General features: G+C 41.3%; 2 protein-coding genes across 9 annotated transcripts in view; one reads left to right on the top strand and one right to left on the bottom strand.

The window, feature by feature from the left end:
* The window catches only part of SEC24C (SEC24 homolog C, COPII coat complex component), a 109012-nt gene that overhangs the window by 20605 nt on the left and 66231 nt on the right, over nt 1–22176 (bottom strand). For 2 of the 7 annotated variants that reach the window (XM_051800852.1, XM_051800856.1), the window contains 6 exons: nt 10206–10408; nt 7177–7263; nt 4569–4710; nt 3503–3681; nt 1843–2292; nt 408–538 (listed from right to left, as the gene is read on the bottom strand). In XM_051800852.1, the coding sequence (XP_051656812.1) occupies nt 408–538; nt 1843–2292; nt 3503–3681; nt 4569–4710; nt 7177–7263; nt 10206–10380 (1164 nt within the window). In that variant the 5' untranslated portion in view covers nt 10381–10408. Of the gene's footprint in view, nt 1–407; nt 539–1842; nt 2293–3502; nt 3682–4568; nt 4711–7176; nt 7264–10205; nt 10409–17172; nt 17670–17988; nt 18066–22176 lie in introns of those variants that run through there. The other 5 variants (XM_051800853.1, XM_051800854.1, XM_051800855.1 and 2 more) reach the window with 5 other exon arrangements.
* The window catches only part of SYNPO2L (synaptopodin 2 like), a 38097-nt gene continuing 35990 nt past the window's right edge, over nt 20070–22176 (top strand). The window contains exon 1 of one of the 2 annotated variants that reach the window (XM_051800861.1): nt 20070–20745. In XM_051800861.1, coding sequence (XP_051656821.1) covers nt 20641–20745 — 105 coding nt within the window. In that variant the 5' untranslated portion in view covers nt 20070–20640. The remainder of the gene's footprint in view (nt 20746–22176) is intronic. The other variant, XM_051800862.1, reaches the window with a different exon arrangement.

Genomic DNA, 22176 nt, shown 5'->3' with positions numbered 1-22176 from the left:
CCACATTTTAAATGTGGATCATACAGTTCACAGACTGTCACCATAAAACCTAAAATTAGTTCACCTTGGAAAGTCATAATGCAAGAATCCAGATATGGAGAAACAAGCTTAATAAAAGCCCTCAAGGATTCTCAGAAGGTAACACAGTATAGAAAAAGACCTGAGGAATTAGAGCAGTGATTTTCATATGCAGTGCCTCTCTTTAGTCACCAAGAAAAATACTGTCTGTGGGCTTATTCATAAAAAAAAGAAGATGGATATAAGAGAGAAAAGTAGAGCAGGAAAACAGACTGATGTTCCTCAGAACGAGGTTTTTGTCAGCTTGTTTTCAGCTCTGGTTTTTGTCAGTTCTGTTTTATCCAAACACACTGTGGAAAGGTGATGCTGGTAAGAACAGGCAAGCTTACAGGGCTAGGAATGGAATCTGGATCCAAGCGTTTTGGTGGAGGTGGTGGCCCAGGTGGACTTCCATAATTTGGTGTTCCTGGATAGGCTCCTCCATAGTTTGGTTGGGGACCCCTCACCTGCCCGAAGGAACCTTAACAAGAAAGGAACATCAGAATCAAAGAGGGGCTTAATGCTAGGTGTTTCCTCGTTAGGCACTTCCCACTTTTCCTGCCATTATAAAAAAAACTCTCAAGAACAACAAAGTTATGTGCTTTTCAGTTAATTAGGATTAAACATATTTGTCACAGTGTTTCAGCTTACATCCGTACATCTCTACCAACAATCCAATAAACTGATGGATACAGTACTCAAAACTAGACTTAAAGAAACACACATTTTCAGTCTGAACTCTATTAACTCTACCTCAGCCAAAACCAGCACACCAATGTAACTATTTCTGGAGTAATATGATTACAATACACATTAAATTCACGCACTATGAACATTTAAATGCAGAACTGTCTAATAGAAAGTGCACACAAAACAGTCAAATAAGCTAGTGGATGACCTCTAATTCTTCCAATCAAAGATATGCAAGGAGTTGACTTGGGCAGTTTTGGCTGGTCTGAGGTTACAGTAATAGGTTAATGTGTGATTTTCTCTTTTGTTTTGTAACTACTTGTAGTTATTTCATATTATTTTAGACAATTCCAGTCACTTACAGAATAACAGCATGATTTAACCTATAAGTATTTTTGCAGTTTATAGGAATTCGGACAGATATGTTTAAGTAATTTACCTGGCCAGTTGTGCAAAACTGCGTGGGGGATGGGATTCTTAATTCTAACATTTGCACAGGATTACTTTATCCTATCTATCTGTAGGTGTTATTGATTCAAAACCAGCCAAAACTGTTGATAATTCAGAAAGCTTATCTGGTCTTACTTCTAAGCATATTCAAGATGTGCAAACTGCTACAAGGAGCAAAATACGGTTACATGAATTAAAGGAGAAAACATAGCGACTCCTTTTCCAATGTTCAACAGCTGCTCTCATATACATTGTATATGCACAACGCCACCAATTGAAAAAATAAAAAATAAGGTTTTTCAGTATTTAGATGTCTATTTTTAACAGATGAGGTTGCAGATATCAAGTTAAAGTCCATAATAAAATTTTGATAACAAATGCTGGTATTATTATGGCACTAATTACTAAACAGGTTTTGGTCAAGTAAGCTAGGATTCCTTTAGTTACATTAATCTGATTAACATCTGTATGATAAAGTATCTTAGAATGACACATGCTATTGTTTATCTTAGACATGAGCACAGGGAGACAAGAGAGAAGTGCTGAAGTGCAGCCAGGAGCCAAGTAACAAACCCAAAATTTAGTTCTCAGTTTGCAGAATACAGAGAACGCGTAACTTAAAATTCCAACACCAGGAATACTCACCATTCTGCTGCATTTGGTATCCTGGCTGAGGAGGATGAGTGGGAGGAGGCGGTCCATGGAGGCCACTCATGGGAGGCCCAGGGTGCAGCCCTGCCAGAGCTGCTGGAGGAGGTGGTGAGGTTACATGGTTAGGCTGGGATGACGGTGGTCCAGCAAGGGTCTGCCCGGGCAGTGGTGGGCCTGGCATGGCAGGTGGCCTTGGGGCACCTGTGGTGGGAGGGTAAGAGGAAGGTCCAACCCCTGTAGAAGGGGGAGGTGGGGCAAAACCAGGGACTTGAGTAGGTAGGCGCTGAGTTGATACTGTCTGACCAGGAAATGGAGGCTGTGCCACAGGAAGACCCTGAGGCACACTGGTAGGAGGGGGTCCTTGGGTCGCAGAGTAAGGTGTGTAGAGACCAGATCCTGGTGAACTAAAGCTTCCTGAGACTGGGGGAACCGATGTTGGGGGACCTGGTAAGAATAAAAGAAGATATAATACCATTTTCTCCTATCCTCAAGACAATTAAGATGCAAGCAAGACCCATTTGCTCTAGATTACCTAAACAGGTCTACCACTTTCTCATCTTCAGATCGATTTTCCAGTACTAGCAGAGACAAACCTTAAGTGACCATCCTCCTAGATTGATCTGAGAGGTGAAACTCCTTCAAAGGATCTGAAACTTGGTAATTCTTTCATTGTTCTCTCTCTCAAAGTCTGAGCTGCTTATTTTACATAATCAGAATACATTTCAGGATTCAGGGCCAGAAAAAAGGAGCAAAGCCAGGAATATACAAAACAAGAACCACCACAAGTCTATCTATGAACTTCTTGAACTAAAATAAGTTTCTGTCTCTAACTCCACACTCCACACTTGAAGCCTGTAGATGAAGAATGGTTTTGAGCTTTTTGGTTTTAACAGCATGAAACTATCACCATCTGTATTCACCACTGTACTATTTCTGAGGATAATTTTTGACAAATGCACATTGCCAAAAAGCTGAAGAAATCTGCATTTCCCTATCTACTCCTAATTTTCCTGTAAAATTTGCCTTACAATACAAGATGTTTGTTAAAAAGTACTTAGCAAAACAATTTAAAAAAGTGTAGTCAATCCAGCTTACATATACTAAAGACAAAACTCTAGTCTTCAATTCAAGAAAAGTATTGTAATCTATAGCAATCGATTGTAGATCTAATACAATAGAACCATACATCTAAATTCAATTTATACTGTTAATTCAGTTTATACTGTTTAAGTAAGTTTCTTCTTGACTTTCAGCAGAACCCTTCACAGAATCATTCAGAGTGATTTCAGCCCTTTGTGATTTATGGGGCCCTTTCTCTGTTTTATTGTTTGTTTGTTTGTTTTGAATGGGCTGCTGCACAGCAGTAGCAAGGCATGTAGACTCTCCAACAGCTTACTTAGGGACAGCTGATACTCTCCTTTGTTATTTAGGTCCAGCAGTGCTTCCTGCACTGTCCCCTACAATGGTCTCAGTTCAGTTTTCCCCTATTATGACACTATTAGTTAAGAAAACTACTATTTACTATGGCAGATATCAACACACAGACAACTCCCATAACCATATGGCAATGAATCATTGACAAGAAAAAATCTTGTACTAAATTACCAGCAAAACCGAAAATCAATAGCACATTTCTGTAGCCAGGAAACCTCACCATATCCCAGTCCAGCTGGGGGAGGAGCAGAGGCTGTAGCAGTGCCAATTGTCATCCCTGCCATGTGATTGCTGAGCTGCTGCACGCTGGCTGGGGGGGGCCCATATTGCTGGAACGCAGATGGCTGGCTGACAGGAGTGGATCCTGAGCCTGGCAGGAACGGCTGGGAAGCAGGTGGCCTGGGAAGGAAGATGATAAACTTAACTGATTCCTCATTATACGAGATGTTACCATTCCCTGTGTCTTTTAAAATTGTTCTACCAAATAAACACTCGCTGGGTCTTAATTATATACATGAAGCACTGTAACTCAGTTTTGGAAAAATAATTACATATCCTGCAAGGATCTGAATCCCTTTCATCAAAAAAATCTATTAGCTCTTATAATACAAATTCTATATTTTTGTGAATTCCATTTTCTTTACCACAACAAATCAGAAACGCTGCAATGGAGTCTATAGGGTGAGCAACAGTAAGGCCTGCACAGCTATGTAAAAAATGCTCTGTTCCTCAAAAGATTTGGACTCTGCAGGACTGTTGCCACTTTCACCACTGAAGTAATGGCAGTGTCTTTGGAGAAGATACTGAAGAGCTTTAGTTGAAGATAACTCAGGGATCTGTAATGGACAGAAGAGGACTCGGAATAGAATCAATACTAAGAAATTAGTCAGCAGTGACAGCAACATGCTCCAGAGATCAATTCCCACTGCCAAGGAATCAAACACTATGGTTGTGTGGATGCAATAGTTTTAAGACAAAACAGATTATGGGAATCAGATTTTTTTTTTTTAGGGGAAAATGACTACCACAAAAAGTCTTTGGAGGAGAAGCGGCTTTGATCAGTCAGTGACATTTGCTTATACCCTTCCAGAAGTTTTTAATCTCCAGAGATACTTATTTTCTAACACATAATCTTGTTCCAAAACAGTAACAAGGTAATGAAGAAAGTTAACATTCACCAGAGAAAAAAACCAAGGTATTTAGTTTGCTCTAGATCTAAAAGGTCTAGACCTAGCATAGGTCAACTAGGGCAGGATTTTGTTACAATTTGCTCTTCTTGTATGTACCTCTGCATCGGGGCTGCTGAGGCTGGAATCCCATTCTGCACATCTCCATGTTCAAACTGACTGTATGCCAGGTGGCCAGAAGGATGAGATGCTCCAGAGGCTGGAGGGGGAGCTCCAGACGTTGGTGGGGCTCTTAATGAACCTACAGATATAAGGAAAAAAAAAAATTAAACTATCACAAACTACAGAAACAAGGACTTGACCCAACTACCATGAAAATACCAGTGCAGAATTGTTGTATAATAATCCATTTACACAGCTATATTAGAAGTAGCAAAAATGAAAGCACAAATATTTTTAGTCAGTGTCACTGGTTACCATCTCCACACAGATCAAGCAGAGAATATGTGCTATGGAGGGTCTTCAAAAGACAACTCCATCTTCTATGAAGAAAAAAAAGCATCTTGTCAGTAAATTACTGAATTCTTCCCCCTCCAAGTCCAATTATTTTTATCCAGACCAAGAAAAGTATTCACATGGAACCTAATGTTCATTACAGGTCAGTTTTCCCTACTTGTAAGGTAAGCAGGTTATGCAAGTAGATTCAGTTTTCAAAAGTTACATTTGACTAATTGTGTTCATATATAACATAATGAGAGCCACCACAGATTGTTCTTTACAGCCTCTCAAGGTTGAAGGTTAACACAAATACTTTCCCATCTTTCAGACTGAGCTGCTTCAGTCACAGCCCAAACATATTTGCCTCAGAAATCAGTCTTTCCACAGAGGGCACAATATTGGATACAATACCAGCAGATCAACTGCAGTTCCTACTTCCAAGAAAGAGAATATGAACTTCTACTTTAATAATACTATGTTAACAATATTGATAATTAGAACAGCTGTATGACCACGTGAGCTAACCACAAAGGAACCTATTTCATGCATGGGGTATCATTAAGCACAGATGACTCAATAAACTGCCCCGTGAGACCAGGGCTGCACATACTGTTGTGCCACTGACAGTGACCAGCATGGCAAGTTTAAAAGGGACTCAGAAGCCTCCTTGTGAGGAACCATTACAAAACAGGAAATAGGGGGAGCCATTCCTCAATTCTACAGCTAAGTTATACCCCAAAGCAAGATGAAAATACATGAGTTGAAACCTCCTATCTGCTACATGCAATTCTTAGCAAGCTTGGGGATGTAAAGTCAAGGAAGGAATTAACTAGGCCTTGCATGAATAACCCATAATTTCTTGCATTCTTTTCTTTATTACTAAACCTCCCCCCGTCCTTCATTTTGAGACTTAGAATTTAATTATTCCTAGAGACACTTAGTATTTTTATATACCTTCCTCTCATTAAATCTTGTCTTTTCTAAACTACTAATAGAGCACCTTTGTCTTACTGTTTCTCTAGCTAAGCATTTCCTGATCTCTAACCATTTGTATGTTATTTCTGAATGTCTTTTGTGATACCTTTCCAGTGGATTTGATATATTACCATCTATATGCAATTACTATCTATATGCAATTTCTTTCCTTTGATAGTACATGTAAACTATTTGGCCTTATCAGCTCTTGTCTTTGAAGGCATAGTTAATCCAATTTCTGGAGGGATCCTACACTTTTTTTTTAAATATAAATTAAGTTAAATTTTTCCCCCTCAAACTTAGCAGGCATACCATTTGACAAATATGTGTTTGCTTCAGAAAAAGCTTTGGAAGTATTCATTTTCTAAATCTTGTCACAAATATACTTCTGTAACCATTACCACAGACTGCTTGAACAGACACTGAAAAAAAAAATCACTTGAACAAGTATAGGTATCTAACAATGGTTTATTAGCCTAAGATTCATTATTCTTGAGGAATACTCAAGTTCCCCTTCCAACATCTTTGAGATGTTGCTCTTTCTCATCACAGACCTCAAAATCAAGGTTACAGCAAAATGGGAAATTGCTGTGATTTTCCTCAAAGGCCCAAGACTATCTGGTCTTCAATTCCAACATCCTAATCTTCTGAACAAATGGACACCACTAGAAATAGCTATTCCAAAATACCACTAGTTGGAAAGAAGGAAAAATACAATACGATTTCTTGCAGCATTTCTAATTCTTACATCTTGATTGCTAGTTTTGAAAAATATTTCCTTATTCAATACCCAGTTTTTCGAATCATAATTATTCCTAATATATATTTGGTTTCTAAATATAGCCAAGGGAGCTAAAAACTTGTTTCTTCCCTTAAATGAAAGCAGAAGCTATAAAAATCTCATGACTTCCAGTAACACTTCTTTGCAATGTTATCATTTCAAACCTCACTTTCCCTCTCAAGTGGGAGACTGTGTTCTTTTAAACTAAGGATTTTACCTGACAGAACCTGAATGGGCCAATTCAGCTTTTGAAATTAGACTTCAGAAAACATTAGTCATAAGTCAGGTTTTATCTATGAATCTGCATGCATAAGGGATTTCTACTAGGATTATTTCTTCATATCCTATTTATGCTTCTGGAATGCTGCCTACAAATAGATTGGGAAGTGTCCCACCCACCTCTGCCTGAATAATCAGGTACCCACACCTCTGAGATAAGTATCCATATTAAATGGGAACTTAGCACAGAAGAAGTGACAGCACAAACACTCCCACAGAAAGGACACCATTTACCTATGAAATTAGGTGCAAGAGAAGAACTGTCAGAGTTGAGAGATACAGGAGAGCCCTTCGAAGGGAACCCCAAGGAAGGAAAGTAACCTGGAAAGACAGAATACACCAGTAAATCAAGCCTGAGAGAAAGCACCAAGAGACAGTGTTTCCAATGGTAAGGACAGTCTACAGTGCAAAAAATGTCATATACCCACAATTCATGTCATTTACCACATTGTTCCTTAAGCTACATTCCCTCTGTTCTACCATGCATAACATATTACCAACATAGTTCCTGTCTTTACACTAATACAAGTGTTAACAGTTTCATAAACAAAGTAAAACAATCCAGCCACAGCCTAATTGTTCCTGGTATTCAGATAATTGTCTTTGCACTTTTAGCTGCATGACCTCATCAGAAGGAAACCAATAAACAGACTAACTGAAAGACTGGGGCAAAATTGTCCTGGTTCTTTCAACACTCTCACAGCAAGAAGCAGCTATTTTCAGACAGCACCACAGCACTCCACTTCTGGTCCCAAGAAAGACTATCATCACTGCCACGGCATTCCCACAATTCCATTTAGTTAAGAGTTAGGGATTGTCACATAAATCATATGAGAAAGACTACCTGACTGAGGCTGGCACCTGTTCCCATCACTTCTCCACTCAGTCCTCCAAGCAATTTTATTGTTATTTTCAAAATAAATCCCTAAGACAACTAATTTGAGATCACAGAATAACACTGGCAGTTTTCCTTTCACCCCTCAGTGTTCCTTTAATTCCTGCTGCTCTAGCACCTCTGAAATTAATTCTCTCTCGTCTACATTATGCAGCTACAAGAGGTCTTGCTACAAAGACTTGCAATAAACATCTGATGGAGAAGGTGGTGGAAAGGGTAACTGTCAGTATCTTTACTATCACCCGTCCGCTATCTCTGGTAATACGTTGTTTGTTTGACTCTCACTTCCACCTGGATGTCATACTCAGCAGCCCCTCACAAGTTAACTTCTTGTTGTTGTGTTAGTGCTCCAAATTTTACATTCCTTCCTTCTAAAGACAGGAATTCTGGGCAGTAACAGGTCCAAAATGCACAGCTTGACAACTGAGATTTCCCTAAAACAGTCTGCTAACTCTAGGAAGGATGGTCTCAGCAGAAAAGATGGAAGAAACATCTCCACAAACTATGGTTGGTCTTTGCCTGATATATTAATAAAATACACGAGACACAACTTGAGTAGTGCAATACAGTTTTGTTGTCCAAGTGAGACCATCTTGTTGCCCTCAACGTCACACCATCTTCAATCATTACTGGCACAAACAAAGCCTGCATTTTTTATCTGCACAAGTTTATATGAATGTTACCAAGGTATCTAGGTATGTCCTTACTGAGCTGTCATGAACCACATTTTTCCTGTTCCAAAATTTAAAAAGGCAAACCAGAAATAATCCAGAAGAAAAAAGTTAATTATCTTAAAAATAAATGCAACGCATGTAAAATCTAAAAATTCTTGAAGTATCTGATGGAAGATGCTCATCAGCTTCTTTTCAAAAACACCCCAAACATTCTTCGTATTGCTAACAGCCCAAACCTGTTTTTTATAAATAGCTGCACTGATGAAACTTTTCCATATCTGTACTAATTTTTGTTCTTCTTGAATTCCCTTCTCTCTGCCACTAAAGCAAGTCCAATTTCTCCCCATTGCTTCCACCGGACAGGAAACAATGGCTACAGTGAGGAGCCAAACAGAGCACTCAATGCTTAAGAGCTCTGCCTCTGCCTTCCCAGGACACAGAGTTTCTTTCCTCTGCTCAGAGCTGATTTTCACTGCTTTTATAGGAATTTAAACCCTTTGTGAAATTAGCTCAAAACTCTCAGATTAAAAGTGCTGTTGGAAGAGATTTATTGAGAGCATGGGAGGAAGAGGATTAAGGAAAGAAAAGGAAGATGGAGCAACTGAATAATTCATTCTTTACCACACCACACTTAACTCTTCATTACTCTACTAACTCCAGACAAAAGTCCCACAGCGTATTTATTCAGCACCCAAATTTCAGTTTCCCACTTCCGTTAGTTTCAAGAGAACTACAGGCACTTCTGTTGTTCTATCCTTCTCATTGAATCTGCTTTAAAATTCAGTAAGTTGCAAAAGATTCAAGATGTACTTGTAGGGGGGAATAATATGGAGACTGTTAGCATAGTCCTTATTACCTTAGAATACCCATCTGAAATCCAAATGAACATTTTTAAGTTCATGTTGTGCTTATTTCAGCAAAACTGAATTCATCGCCACGATTTGAAAAGGCAGACACACTTCTATCAAAGCAACAGTATTTTCTCTTCTACATTTCATATGTTAAAGTCACTATTAATTTCTCAAAGCAATTCAAGTACTTGAAAACAAAAACTCACAAATTTCTGTAATAATTTTAAGTCAGCGTTTCTTTTGAAAACAGGAGAACAAAAGTTGAACTACTTTCTTTCTTTCTAACAAACAAAAATAACAAGGGATATGATCCCGCAGAATCAGTGAAATTCTGGAACACATAAGCTTGCCACATGTCCACAAAACTGTCTATTGAGTTGAAAGGCATTAGAGAAAATAGTTCCAAATACACTTTCTGCCTAGAGTCTATGTCTTAATCTTTCAGGCTGGAGTGCAGATCTTTCTATGTAATAATGTAAGGCACTCTCAATTATAAATCTGTTGCAGCCCCTAACTGCTCACAACCTCATCAGGAAGACTGCTCAAGTCAAGTACTCCAGTACCACGGGGGCACAGACATACAGAGAAAAGCAGGTTGTTTCTCAACTTGTTAATTTTATGAGCTATTAAAAACAAGAGTAAGCCTTACTAAACCAGACAAGTGACAGAACAATAACCTCAGAATACACAAGAACATGATTTTTAACATCCTGTAAGTAACATACAGAAAAAAAGATAATTGCTACCACAAAAAAGACTTACAATAGGAAGCATACAGGAAAAAAAAGTCATGCACACCACAATTCACAGGTTATCAATCTTAAAGTATTGACTGAGAAGTACCTTGTGGAGGGCCTGGCTGTTGATATTCTGGCATCGGACCATTATAAGCTCCATACTGCGCCCGAGGAACCCCTGGCAATGACTGTGCTCCGTAGGCAGGCTGCTGGTATCCCTGATATCCAGGCTGAGGTTGCCCGTAAGGAGGCCCCGCGTGAGCTTGCTGGTTTACACTCATTGTATTCACATCCCCAAACTAATCTCACCTGCAAAAAGGAGGGGGGAAAACGGCTTTTAGCAGACATAAAACCAAACTGGCTGACTTCCCTACCGTTTTCACATAAATGAGAGCTCCTAGGATATTTGGGAAGGTAAAACATTAACGGTAATTTACTCTTGCACAGCAATTTTTTCAAGATAAACGCTTTACAAGAGCTAGTTAAAAACCTGTATTTTCAGAAACTGTGTTTTCTAATTGACTTTTTCAGTGCTTCCTCCTGGTTAGACTTGTGATCATCATCTAAGATAACAGTACCATCATTTGCTATTCCACAGCAGATTATTATCAAGCTTCCCGAGAAACCTTATGAACTACTGCCACCTCACAGAGTATCAGACCAACAGAAAATAGATTTCATGACATAGATGAGTGATTCCTTAACATAACACTGAACAAGTTCAGCTTTCACCTCTATGTTAGTTTACTGGATCACATTTCCTTGCTACAGGCAACACACACGTCAGCATCCACAAAGGTAGCTGCTGCAAGTGTTTGATAGAATCTAGAACAGGACCAACATAGGGGGCTCTAGCCCTTTTTTTTTTTTAACAATAGATTATTTAAAGTCCTTGTTATGTACATAAATTTTAGAAAAGGAAGATATTCCGAAGTCAGAATGTTCACTTAAGAAAGATGTTCAAAATGGAAAATCATCACAGGTAAAGATGGCACTAAAGGAGTTACACAAAAGTGAAAGACCTGAAACAGAGCATCGGAGACAGGAGAGACATTTCTTAGCAAACTTATGCAAGAAATCTAGCTGAACAGACAGACTCCCAATTCCCCTAACTCATATAAAGAGACTGACCTGCTTTTATAAAGAGAAAAACAGAAATGTCATTGCAAGACCCCCAAATCAAGCAGGCAATTCTTACAAAACCAGGGTATCAAGTAGGCAGACAAGCCACAGTGCCCTCCAGTTGTGGAGAATTACGGAGATAATTTCATGGGCAGGAGATTCCTTCATCCTGCGTTTCTCATAGGAATATTTTGCATTTCCCATACTCCTTTGCACACTCCATATGTCACTGTTATCCTATTCAGCTAAGACTATCTACACTAACACTGTGAAGTATTTAACACAATTAAATTATTTACTAAAAAACTTCAGTTTATATAAAAATGCAAGGTACAGTTAAAGCAAAAAAACTAATGTTGCCCTCCTACTTTTCTCCAAACAGTATAATGAACTTGTGTGTTAAAGATATGCAGTAAATCTTAATACAGAGGAGACACAGCTGCAACAGCCACCAGACAGTTGAGGCAAAACCCTACAAGGAATCTACAGTTTAACTCAAGCAGTTAACAAACACCCAAGCTGGTTTGCCTACACACTGATTAGCCTATGCCAAATAATGGTAAGGTTGGTTCTCTACGTTACCAAAAATATGATGCCAAAGAATTATTTCAGCAAGTGATACCACAGTTGTATAGCAAATGTACTAAAGGAACTACAGTTCTGTAAGAATAACCTGCATGAAGAAATTCTTTCAGATCCAAACATATAATAAAGGCAAACTACAGAAATCACAACAGAGCAATCTAATTATTTACAGAAAAAAAAAGCTAGCAGAAAACATAAAAACTACATTTAACCTCCTATAGCTAGTAACATGACAAATGTCAATACTAAAACTGCTAATACTTACTCTGAAATTAGATATTAATCTTTCTGAAAGGAAATGGAAGTTTTACATTTTTGTATAAAGGTAAAGATAGGGCTTTTGTTTAGAAAAAGAACTCATCTAAATATTTAAAGGTAATTTGCTCTTGAAAGCAATATGTCATTTGCAACAGCTTACAGCAGTGTGACAGAGTTTTTGATCAGCCTGCACTGGTTTTAAACATGACTCTTCTCTTGCTGTCATGTTTATCATGTGTAATCTTCAAAAATTCTGGTTTCCCACACCACCCTTGACTTAGTTCTCCAAAACAGTCTAACCTGACTGGGGCCAGGAAATCTGGACTTTGGGACCTACTCCCTTCCCAAGCTCTCTGGAAGGTTGACCTCTTCCTTCCCAGTATTGCAGCCAGTGTCACCACACTGCAATCACAGACCTACTCTCAGCCACCTCCTGTCCAGTACAAACAGAAAAGCAGGAGAATGTCTCCTGCAAAGGTGGGAGCACAGGGAAGGAAGAATGCATAGAGAATCCTACTATCTTGGAACATCTGGGCAGGGCTTTCTGGCAAGGAAGGAGGGTTGCTTTCTCTTCTTCCTGCCCCTGCTTATTAGATTGTGCACGAGGAACCTGGCTTCTAGACATTGCTCCTGCAAACAGGTCCTTCCTCCACGAAGAGCTGCAGATATAGTACCAGCATCTCACAAGATTAAGACACTCTTCACAAGTTACACTTATAGAAATCCTTGAACAAGGGAACATGGAATGTTTTAACAAGGAATTACTACAGGGCAGAAGATCAATCTTTCATGCTTTTTTTCCCTCTAATGCATGATGGGACAAGAACTCAAGTATGTCCCCTGCAAACCACTTCTGAATTAACTGCTGTGAGTGTATACTCAGTAAGTGATCTTACCTGACAATCTTTTGCTATTTCCTTTTCAGCCTTCTCTCCCCTCCATCACGTGAATATCAGTATCTCCTGCCTGAGCAGGTAATATCTGTCAGCTTGTTGCTCTCTCCACAATAACACCAAAAGCAAGAGGTAAGCTGATTTAATGCACAACTTACAGAGAAAAAGAGTTTTGAGATAATCTCTGGCACTTTTATGGAAAAAGTAGCTACGCAAAGGAGATGGTTCTAACTCGGTGTCCCAACTGAAAGCTTGGTGTGACAGACCTCTGGCTATCCCATGTGCCAGCCAGCACAGGCTAATCTCCACCACAGCACAAGTTGATGCTTGCTCTACACTGGCAGAGGGTCAAGGAGGGAGACTCAAGAACAAGTCCAGTGCTGAAGCTGAGGACAAGGCTGCGTCATAATTTCGGTTGTTGGACTTGCTCTAAACATAAGGCCAGTGGCATGCTTGCTCGTCACTGATGGGAAATACCACAAGGGCAGGGCCAAGAGTATCTGCCTCTGTGAAGGTGGAAGACAGTTGTCACTGAATGAGTCCATTTTCCTTCCTCCCCGGTACAAGTCATTTGTAGCAAACATTCATTTTGTTTCCACTCAAAAAACATGTATCTTTAAATTAGAACTTGGTCACTTGAAGAGACATGGAGAAAGGGAGAATTTAATGCTCTTTCTTATGACATGAAGGGTGGTGGTGATGTGGAGAATCACAGAAATAAGACATATACCAGACAGGTAGAAATGAAGAAAACAGGCCATTTCACTGGGTAAAAATGCTGAAGATATTCCTTTGCATGTAGTGACATATTACCAAAACTAAGCCAAACATAATACTAACACATGGTGTTGATCATGATATAACTACTCAGCAGTTAGGATACCCAAAGCTCAAATAAGCAGGACTGACACTATAGGAAAAATGCTATGAAAAGTGGTCATTACCATAAACAACTTCCCTGCAAAGCACGAAGCAGTCGCTCTATGCCATTTTCTGTTCCTCTGCACAAAGGCAGTTGACCATGGAAGTTTTAGTCAACACAGTTACACAGCTACAATTTTACCAGAAAGCTGTTTGTTACACAAGAGAGACAACCAGTGCTGATCAGCCACAAACTGATGGGAGGAAAATACACAGGAATACTGAAGGCGGGGTTGGAATATTTTAATTTTTACAACAGCTTCCGGATTCCTTAGTAGCCAAAGGAATCAGACCACAGTGCAGTTTTTATGGCCTGCTGTAAAAAAACCTAGTGATTCATATGAGCTAGTTTCAATGAGCAAATCTCCCAAATGACTGAAAACTGCATATTCATCATTTCTAATGGTCTGCATTCACTGTTAACTTCCTTTTGAAACTGAAAAGCTTGATCTCATCAGTTCTTGTTCACTTCTAGAGGAAAGGCATACAACAAAATATTAGATATTAGTGCCTTTTCTACTGGTCCTGAGAAAGAAAAGGCTTGTTTGCTTCAGCTTCTGGGGAGACTGATACTTTAAAAAACAAACAAACAACCCCCTCAAAACAAACAACAAAAAAACCCCCCACAAACAACCCAAGACAACAGCATGGCCTCCTATTATTATGCTGAAACCGAAGGAAATATGTCTACTTCATTTCTGAACACAGAAATCAAACATTTCCCTTCTGGAAAAAGGGACAGAAGAGGCCAATCAGCATTCTCAGAGACCAATTCAGAATATTGCCCACAGTGCCTTTAATGCTTCCATGCTATAACTTCCTGGAAGAAGTAGCAAAGTTTTGCTATTCTTATAAAGACCTAAACTCTGGTGCTAAGAACAATCTTCGAAAAGGCAGATGTCCTTGCTTTTGTTTCACTGACAGCTTGACTACCAGGTCTTCTACAGGCACTCATGGAACACTTAGTTCTTTTCAGATATAAAAAACTCCTGTTTTGTTTTTCTATAGAAAATCCTGGAAATCACAGACTGGCAAGTAATCTAGAAGCACATGGGCCATTTTAACACATGCCTCCCTTACATTTGTCCAAATCAATCCAAATGGCAACACTGGAACCAACTCCAGTTTGGTTGTAAGATGTGGCACTCTGTCTTTCCACCCGGGCAGATTCTCAACTTGTCAAACCACAGGTAATATTTTCTTCATCTATGGACATATTCTCAAAATGCACCTATGCATTTTGAGTTACTGCTAGAAACATTTAACAGTCCATGAAAGGTGTAAGACACAGTTTTCAAAATGAATCATCTAAGGTTTGATCACTTCTATGTGCATCTAAAGAAGGGCCACATTAACCCCCTTTTTTTTAGGCCAATTCATCGCCCTAGGCAAGGTACAATACAACATACAGGTTACAAGAGTGAAAGTGGTTAAATACGGAATACAAAAAACCAGCTTAGTCTTGACTAACCTTAAAACTATCACTATTTCCAACTCTTGCCATCACCATCATATTTTTACTTCAATAACATTTTATACTCTTTGTTGACTGAAGTCTCCTGGTGGGACTGATTCACATCTCTATTGCTGTAATAAAGCTCTAGGAAAAGATCTGAAAAACACTCAGTTACGAGCATTGCTTCTGAAGAGCAACTCTGAGGAAGCAAAAGTCACTGAAAATACAACACCAACAAAATCATAGTAAAAGCTTTCTCTCTTTCTTAGATACCTCCACATGCATGTTACTTGTGAAGTCATCTGACTCAATCCTATGAACTTTGCAGAAGTACAATTGATTAGAAAGTTACATGAGGAGTTTTGAGTTTAGAGAAGAGGCCAGAAGGAAGAAGAGAAGAATAGGACTATATGGAAAAGTATTTTATAATGCTAAACAAGATTTCTTCACATACATTGTAACTATGACCATCTTTCATCCAAAATTTCTGTGCTCTGACTTCCTCTACACAAGTATGCTTTACACAATTTCCATTACTCGCAAGAAACAGAACAGAGGTCAGAATTAGCTTTTCCTAATACATACTGCCCAGTTTACACTGTCTTTTAGTGCTTTCTGTGTTAACAATGAATCTTGCTGAATATATAAAAACAAGCTCTATCTTCACAAATTAACCCTAACACAGCTTTTCAAGCCTAAAGTACAAGAAACATCCACTTTCTTCTGTGGAGACCTTGTTGTTGATCACTGTTAGTCACTCTTTGTACCTTGCCCTTCCTTAGCCAACCATCAATTCTTCTTTGGATTTTTGACCCTTCTTTTGATAATAAGTGTTACAGGAAGATAATATAGTCCTACAGTAATAGGAAAAAAACATTCAAAGAGGTACAAGCACCAAACAACTCATTAAAGAAACGATCCTTTAGGTGTCTGTTCACTACTATAACTCAGCTTTCATCAATGAAATTAGAACCTGGAGTGAATGTCACAGCATATTAAGAAGCAATTACATATTCTTTATATCAATGTCCACTTTAAAGTCTGTCTATAGCAATAAAGAATCCTGAGTGGTATAGCCTCAAGCAGAAAGGGGTAGTTTCAGAAGCAAGAACCTGTTCCACATAAAAATGGATAGAAATGCTTATGCTTCCACAGACAGTGTGCATATGTGACTGAAAGGAAGTCTGCTCTAAAGAGGAAGGCTCTGAAGTTTTAGGTTACATACACTTCTATCCACTCCATAACTGGAACACCTACTCTACTAGAAGTTTGGTGGAAAGAAAAAAAAGTTAAAGCCGAAGCTCCCCAAACTTACTCAGGACAACTTCATATTAATAAACAGTAAAGACTTTAGTACAAAATCAGCAGTCACCTCCCATTCTACTGGTGTGGTTTTACACTGCTTGTAAACAACAACAACAACAAAAAAAAATAACTGCCTGTTATGTCTCAGATGGTGATTTCTGTCCAACATCCCCCCAACACTTGGTAAAATTGACTACAGAAACTTGTAACAGAAAAGATCGGAAAATATTTTTATGGAATTATCACATTAATGGTTACAAATCAGCTGAGCACTAAACTGAAAAAATCTGTGTATTTACATGATAGTAAAATATTAACTCTTGTGGACAACTTCTGACATAGGTGTAAGCAATTCACCTATGTTTCATCAACCACTTCCATCAGCCAGTAAGGTTAAACAGAATTTCAACTACAGCCGAGTTTGGATGGTTTTGCAAAGTCTCTCTGACAAAGATCTCAGAGCTAAGACATCACACACGCACACTGCAAAAAATACTCAAGTACATTCCGAATCTAAAAAAAAGGAAACTAACCTTCACTGTACTCCATAAAAAGCATTGCCCTGAAAGAATGAAAGCGAACTCCAACAACAGAAAACAAACACCTTTAAAGCAGCATCTACATGGAAAGCAAGAGTGCCATCTTGCATAACCACCTTTTCAAGACTACACTTGTGTTCGGATCATGCCATCTCCTTTCCTTTCCTTTCCTCCTTCCTTAGACCACCACTAAGTTTCACAACCAAATCGAACCAATCTCAGCCGCCGGGTCTCCGCACGGGACGATCATGCTTTACCAAGCTCGAATGAATGGAAGATTGAACAGCACAGCGCAAACACTAGGGGAAGGCTCCGCGGATTACAGGAGATTAGGAAGGCTGCAGAGGGGTATCTGCCCCCGGCGCACCGGGGCCGAAAAGCAGCGCTCTGTTCTCCGGGTGGGAGCGCCGGCCCGGCTCGCAGCGCGGGGAGCCGCCGCACCACACCGGGACGCCGAGGGCCCCTCGGGCAGCCCGGGCACCAGGAGCGCAGGCCCCGCCGAGAACCGCCCGGCCCCGCAGGCCGCCGGCCCCCGCCGGGCCGCGGGCGATGCGGACGCTCCCGCCCGACGCGTTCCCGGGAGCCCCGGGGCTGTGCGGAGCCGCCCCTGGCGCGGGGCACGGCGGGCCCAACGCGACACTCCACCGGGGCCGCCGGGCCTCGGCGGGGGAGGAAGCGGCGGCGCCGCAGGTCCGGGCCGCGGCTGGGCCGCCGGGCTCGGTGCCGCCCGCCCGCCTGCCCGCCCGCAGCGGGCACCGCCCGGCCGCGCCGGCAGCCCCGGCCCCCCAGAGCCGCTCGGGCCTCACTCACCGCCGCTGCCGCCGCCGCTGCCGGGCCCGCTTCCGGCTCCCGCCCCGCCGCTCCCCGCCCGCCGCTGCCACGTCCGCGCTCCGCCCGCCGGGGCCCGGATGCGGCGCAGGCGCCGGGAGGCCGCGGCCGGTGACGTCCCGGTGGGGCGGGAGGAGCCGCGGAGCTCGTCCCGCACAGGCCGGGCGGCACTGCCCGCACGGGCCGCCGAACTGCGGGAAGGGCGCGGCCGAGACCGTGGAGCTTTTGGCCACGTGTCCCACGAGCGGCCTGTGAAGGACCGCGACGTGGGAGCAACCAGGGCCAGTTCTGCGCCAAGATGCAAAGATTGTTCACTACCGAGTAACAGCAGGATTAGGGAAGTGATCATCGCGCTGTACTCGGCACTGGGGAGGCCACACCTCGAGTGCTGCATTCAGTTCTGGGCCCTCACTTTGAAAAGGAAATTGAGCTCTTGGAGCGTGTCCAGCAAAGGGCAATAAGGCTCGTGAAAGGATTAGAAAACACATCTTGTGATGAACAGCTGGAGGAGCTGAGTTTGTTTATTCAGGGGGTACCTCATCGCTTTCTACAACTACCTGAAAGGAGGTTGTAGTGAGATGGGGACTGGTCTTTTCTACCATGCCTGCAGTGAAAGGATTAGAGGAAATGGCCTAAAGCTGAGACAGGGGAAATTCAGATTAAATATTAGAATTTTTTTTTCACTGTTAGGGTGCTCAGGCATTGGAATAGATTGCCCACAGAGGTGGTGGAGTCATCATCCCTGGAGGTGCTTAAAAGGCATCTGGATCTGGCACTGGGTGATGGGATTTAGTGGTTTAGAGTTTACAGTGGAAGTGTCAGGTTGATGATTGGACTTGATGATGTTAAAGGTCTCTTCCAACCTTGATGATTTTAGTGTCCTGTGATTGTGTTGGTGTGTGCCCACCAGCACCATGCAATGGCACTGAATGAGAAGTGTGGTAGTACTGGCAATGGAATAGTCAACCAAGTAATGGTGTCACAGCAAAACTACATCCTCTGCATGTTAGGGCATCACAGATATCTGTAAAATATATATTAGTCACTGAGAGGTGACCACTTGCAGAACAAGGAAGAGCTAAACTAGTCCTCAGGATCCTAACAGAAAATTATGCTTAAAGCCTTGTAGCAAAGGGGGAACATGGATTTTAATTCTTCTATAACTCCCTGGTTTGGGATAGCCAGGAGGTCTTGTCTGTCATGATCCAAAAGAAAAATCACTGAAGGACTCTTCTCAACTCTAATAAAACCCCACTTGGAGTCCTGAGTCCAGCTCTGGGGTTCTCAGCACAGAAAACACATAAACCCATTGGAGCAGGTCCAGAGGAAGGCCATGAAATGATCAGAGGGGTGAAGGCCTCTCCTGTTAAGAAAGGCTGAGGGAACTGGGCTTGTTCAGCCTGAAGAAAGCTCTGAGGAGACCTTATTGTGGCCTTAAAATACTTTAAGCAGGCTCATAAAAAAGATGGAGACAGACTTCTTTTCAGTAGGGCTTGTAGTGATAGGAAAAAGGGTAATGGTTTTAAACTAAAAGAGGGTAGATTTAGACTAGATATAAGGAAGAAATCTTTTGCAATGAGGGTGGTGAAACACTGGGGCAGGTTGCCCAGAGAAGTGGCAGATGCCCCATCCCTGGAAACACTCAAGCTATTGGATGGGGCTCTGAGCAACATGATCTAGTTGAAAAATGTCCCTGCTCATTAGAGGGGGGTTGGACTAGATGATCTTTAAAGGTTCCTTCCAACCCAAACTATTCTACTATGTGGGTGCAAAGCCATTCTCTTGGCCATGGAGTCTATGTAAACAGTGCCCTGCAGAGAACTGTTTGAATCCTGTCTGTGTAGCTAATCCCAGCTATACTTGTCCCAGTGTCTAATATTATGAGTGGATGTAGGGGATGTCAGTGAGCAACAAGCTGCAGAGGGAGCACAGTACATCTATAGTCTGCCTGAGGCTTTCAGGGCAGGCACATAGTGCTACTGTGTAGTTAGTAACACCAGCTGCATGGAGCAAACAAGTGGAGAGCGTATCACTTGCCAAGCTGGTTTTGTTTGATTTCATAGGGTCAGGTGCTATCACCTGATCTTGGACAAGTTTGTGCCTGTGACATGTCCTTGCCTGAAACTCACACTAATGAATCCTGAGTACAGGATGACTCTAGGGTTTACATTTGGAATGAGAAGTAGAAATAAAATTATTGCTGAAATGCTTTTTAATTTTTAAGTTTTACTTCCAGCTTTAAAAGTGTCAAACAAAGCTCTGGAGAGACAGGAGGTGTGCTATTTTCAGCCACCCTCCTGTGAGAGATCCATCGTGTATGCGGGGGGGCACAGAGGGTGAGATTGACATGACACGTGTGTAGGACAACTCTGGCCCCTTACCAAGAGCAGAATCAAATGTCTAATCATAGGCAGAGCAGCAGCTGAGAGTCCAGAAGAGCAGTGAAGGCTGGGCTTGACAGTCTCAACTGTCTTGTGTGTGTGTGAACTTCAGGGAGAAAGTGAGCAGAGGGCCTTTTGGGGGACTGGAGAGTGGTGTTGTGAATTGTGAAGATGGGAATAGAAGATACTGCCTGTTAAGAACTGGAATCTGTTTTGAAGTTGGGAAGACAAAAATATCTAAAGCATAGAAATCATGGGAGCTGAAGAAGAAATGCTCATCACTCTGTCTGGAGGTGCCCCCTGGGGCTTCCGCCTGCAAGGGGGTTCAGAGCAGAAAAGACCCCTTCAAGTGTCAAAGGTAGGACCTTGAGATGTGAACCGTGAGCGCAGAGTTGTTCTGCTGAACTCATATATCCCTGCTGAGTCGGGCATCTTTCACTACTGTTAAGGAATGCAGGAACTCCTTACTATGGCAGCAGATCTTAGAAGGAAAACTTGGGTGGTGTGGTCAAGCAGGGTGTAGGGTGGGATGCGTGTCCTGAAATAGAGGCTGTTGAGGTAGAGACAACTGTCAGGTGAAGACCTGCCTCAGTGCAGGTCTGTACAGCTCAGACACTTTATAATCTGTGTGTCTCTCCCTAGTTGTCAGCAGAGCTGTAACCACAGGGCCAGTGCAGGGAAAAGGGCTCAAATATGGCAGCGTCAATGCTTGTGTAAGACATCCAACCAAGGAAAACATAATCTAAATTGAAGCAGCAAAGCTGTATTTGTAATTCAGCTGTCCCTAATGCTTAATTACTATATTCCAGCTTTCAGAATAGATGCACATTTCTTAGTGTCTCTTCTGTTGGTGAAAGTTTCTCAATACTGTCTGAAGTGAATATTTTTGATGCTCTACGCAGCAAATATTGGTACCATTTGAAGAATTAAAGGAAAACCATTGTTTGGATGGGAGATGAAATAATAAAAAAGGAATAAACATGAACCTTGATTTGCACTCCTTTTGATAAACATCTGTTACTATTCTCTTTTCATAAAGACTAGTGAATAGCCTAAAAATTAGGAAAAAATGGTTCTCTTTATTAAGGTCCTGACAGCTGCATTAGCCTTAACACAATGGTATGTTGGGATGTCTCCCTGGAAGGCACCCAGCAGCAGGAATGAAAAAATGTTATGCCCAGCTCCTTCTGTTTCCTTAAGCAGACCATGTCTCTGACAGAGAATTTTGAAATGAAACATTCTGTGTCATTTGGCTCACCCCAGATCACAGACTGTTTGTCTGTAACTTCTGCCAAATTGTTTGGAATCCCATAGCTTGGCCCCAAAGTGAATGTTTCTTAAATAGCGAAAGATGATTTTTCTCCAGAAAAGCAATTTCTGCACATACTCATAGAGATTCAGGTGCTGAAAAGAAAGAATCAGTATCCTTGAAACAGGTGTCTGGCATCAGTGGTTGTCAGGAAAATGTGATTTTCAGTGGCCACATAAACTCTGTAGGGTCTAAGATTATTTTGACTCCTGTTTTTTCCTCAGTAGACAAGAAACTGGGACTGAAGAGGGAGGAGATTCTAAGTGTCTATAAAGATTACTCAGGAGGGATTGAACAGTATCAAGAACTAGCCATTACCCAGGCTGTGTTGCACCTTAAGGTGAACGGAATATTGCTCAAGGATTAGTAGCAGGAAGGTATTAACTAGAAGCAGCTCTAACCCAGAACTGGGTGTTGTATTTTAAGTCTAGCGATACAAATATGTATATATAGTTTTACAATACTTGGGTATTGCATTAA

The sequence above is a fragment of the Manacus candei genome, unplaced genomic scaffold, assembly GCF_025592945.1.
Source record: "Manacus candei isolate 608988 ecotype Guabito, Panama unplaced genomic scaffold, ASM2559294v1 h1tg000050l, whole genome shotgun sequence".
In the NCBI taxonomy this organism is placed as follows: Eukaryota; Metazoa; Chordata; class Aves; order Passeriformes; family Pipridae; genus Manacus; species Manacus candei.
Note: the sequence above shows the minus strand (reverse complement) of the source record. Positions and strands in the feature narration are given on the sequence as shown.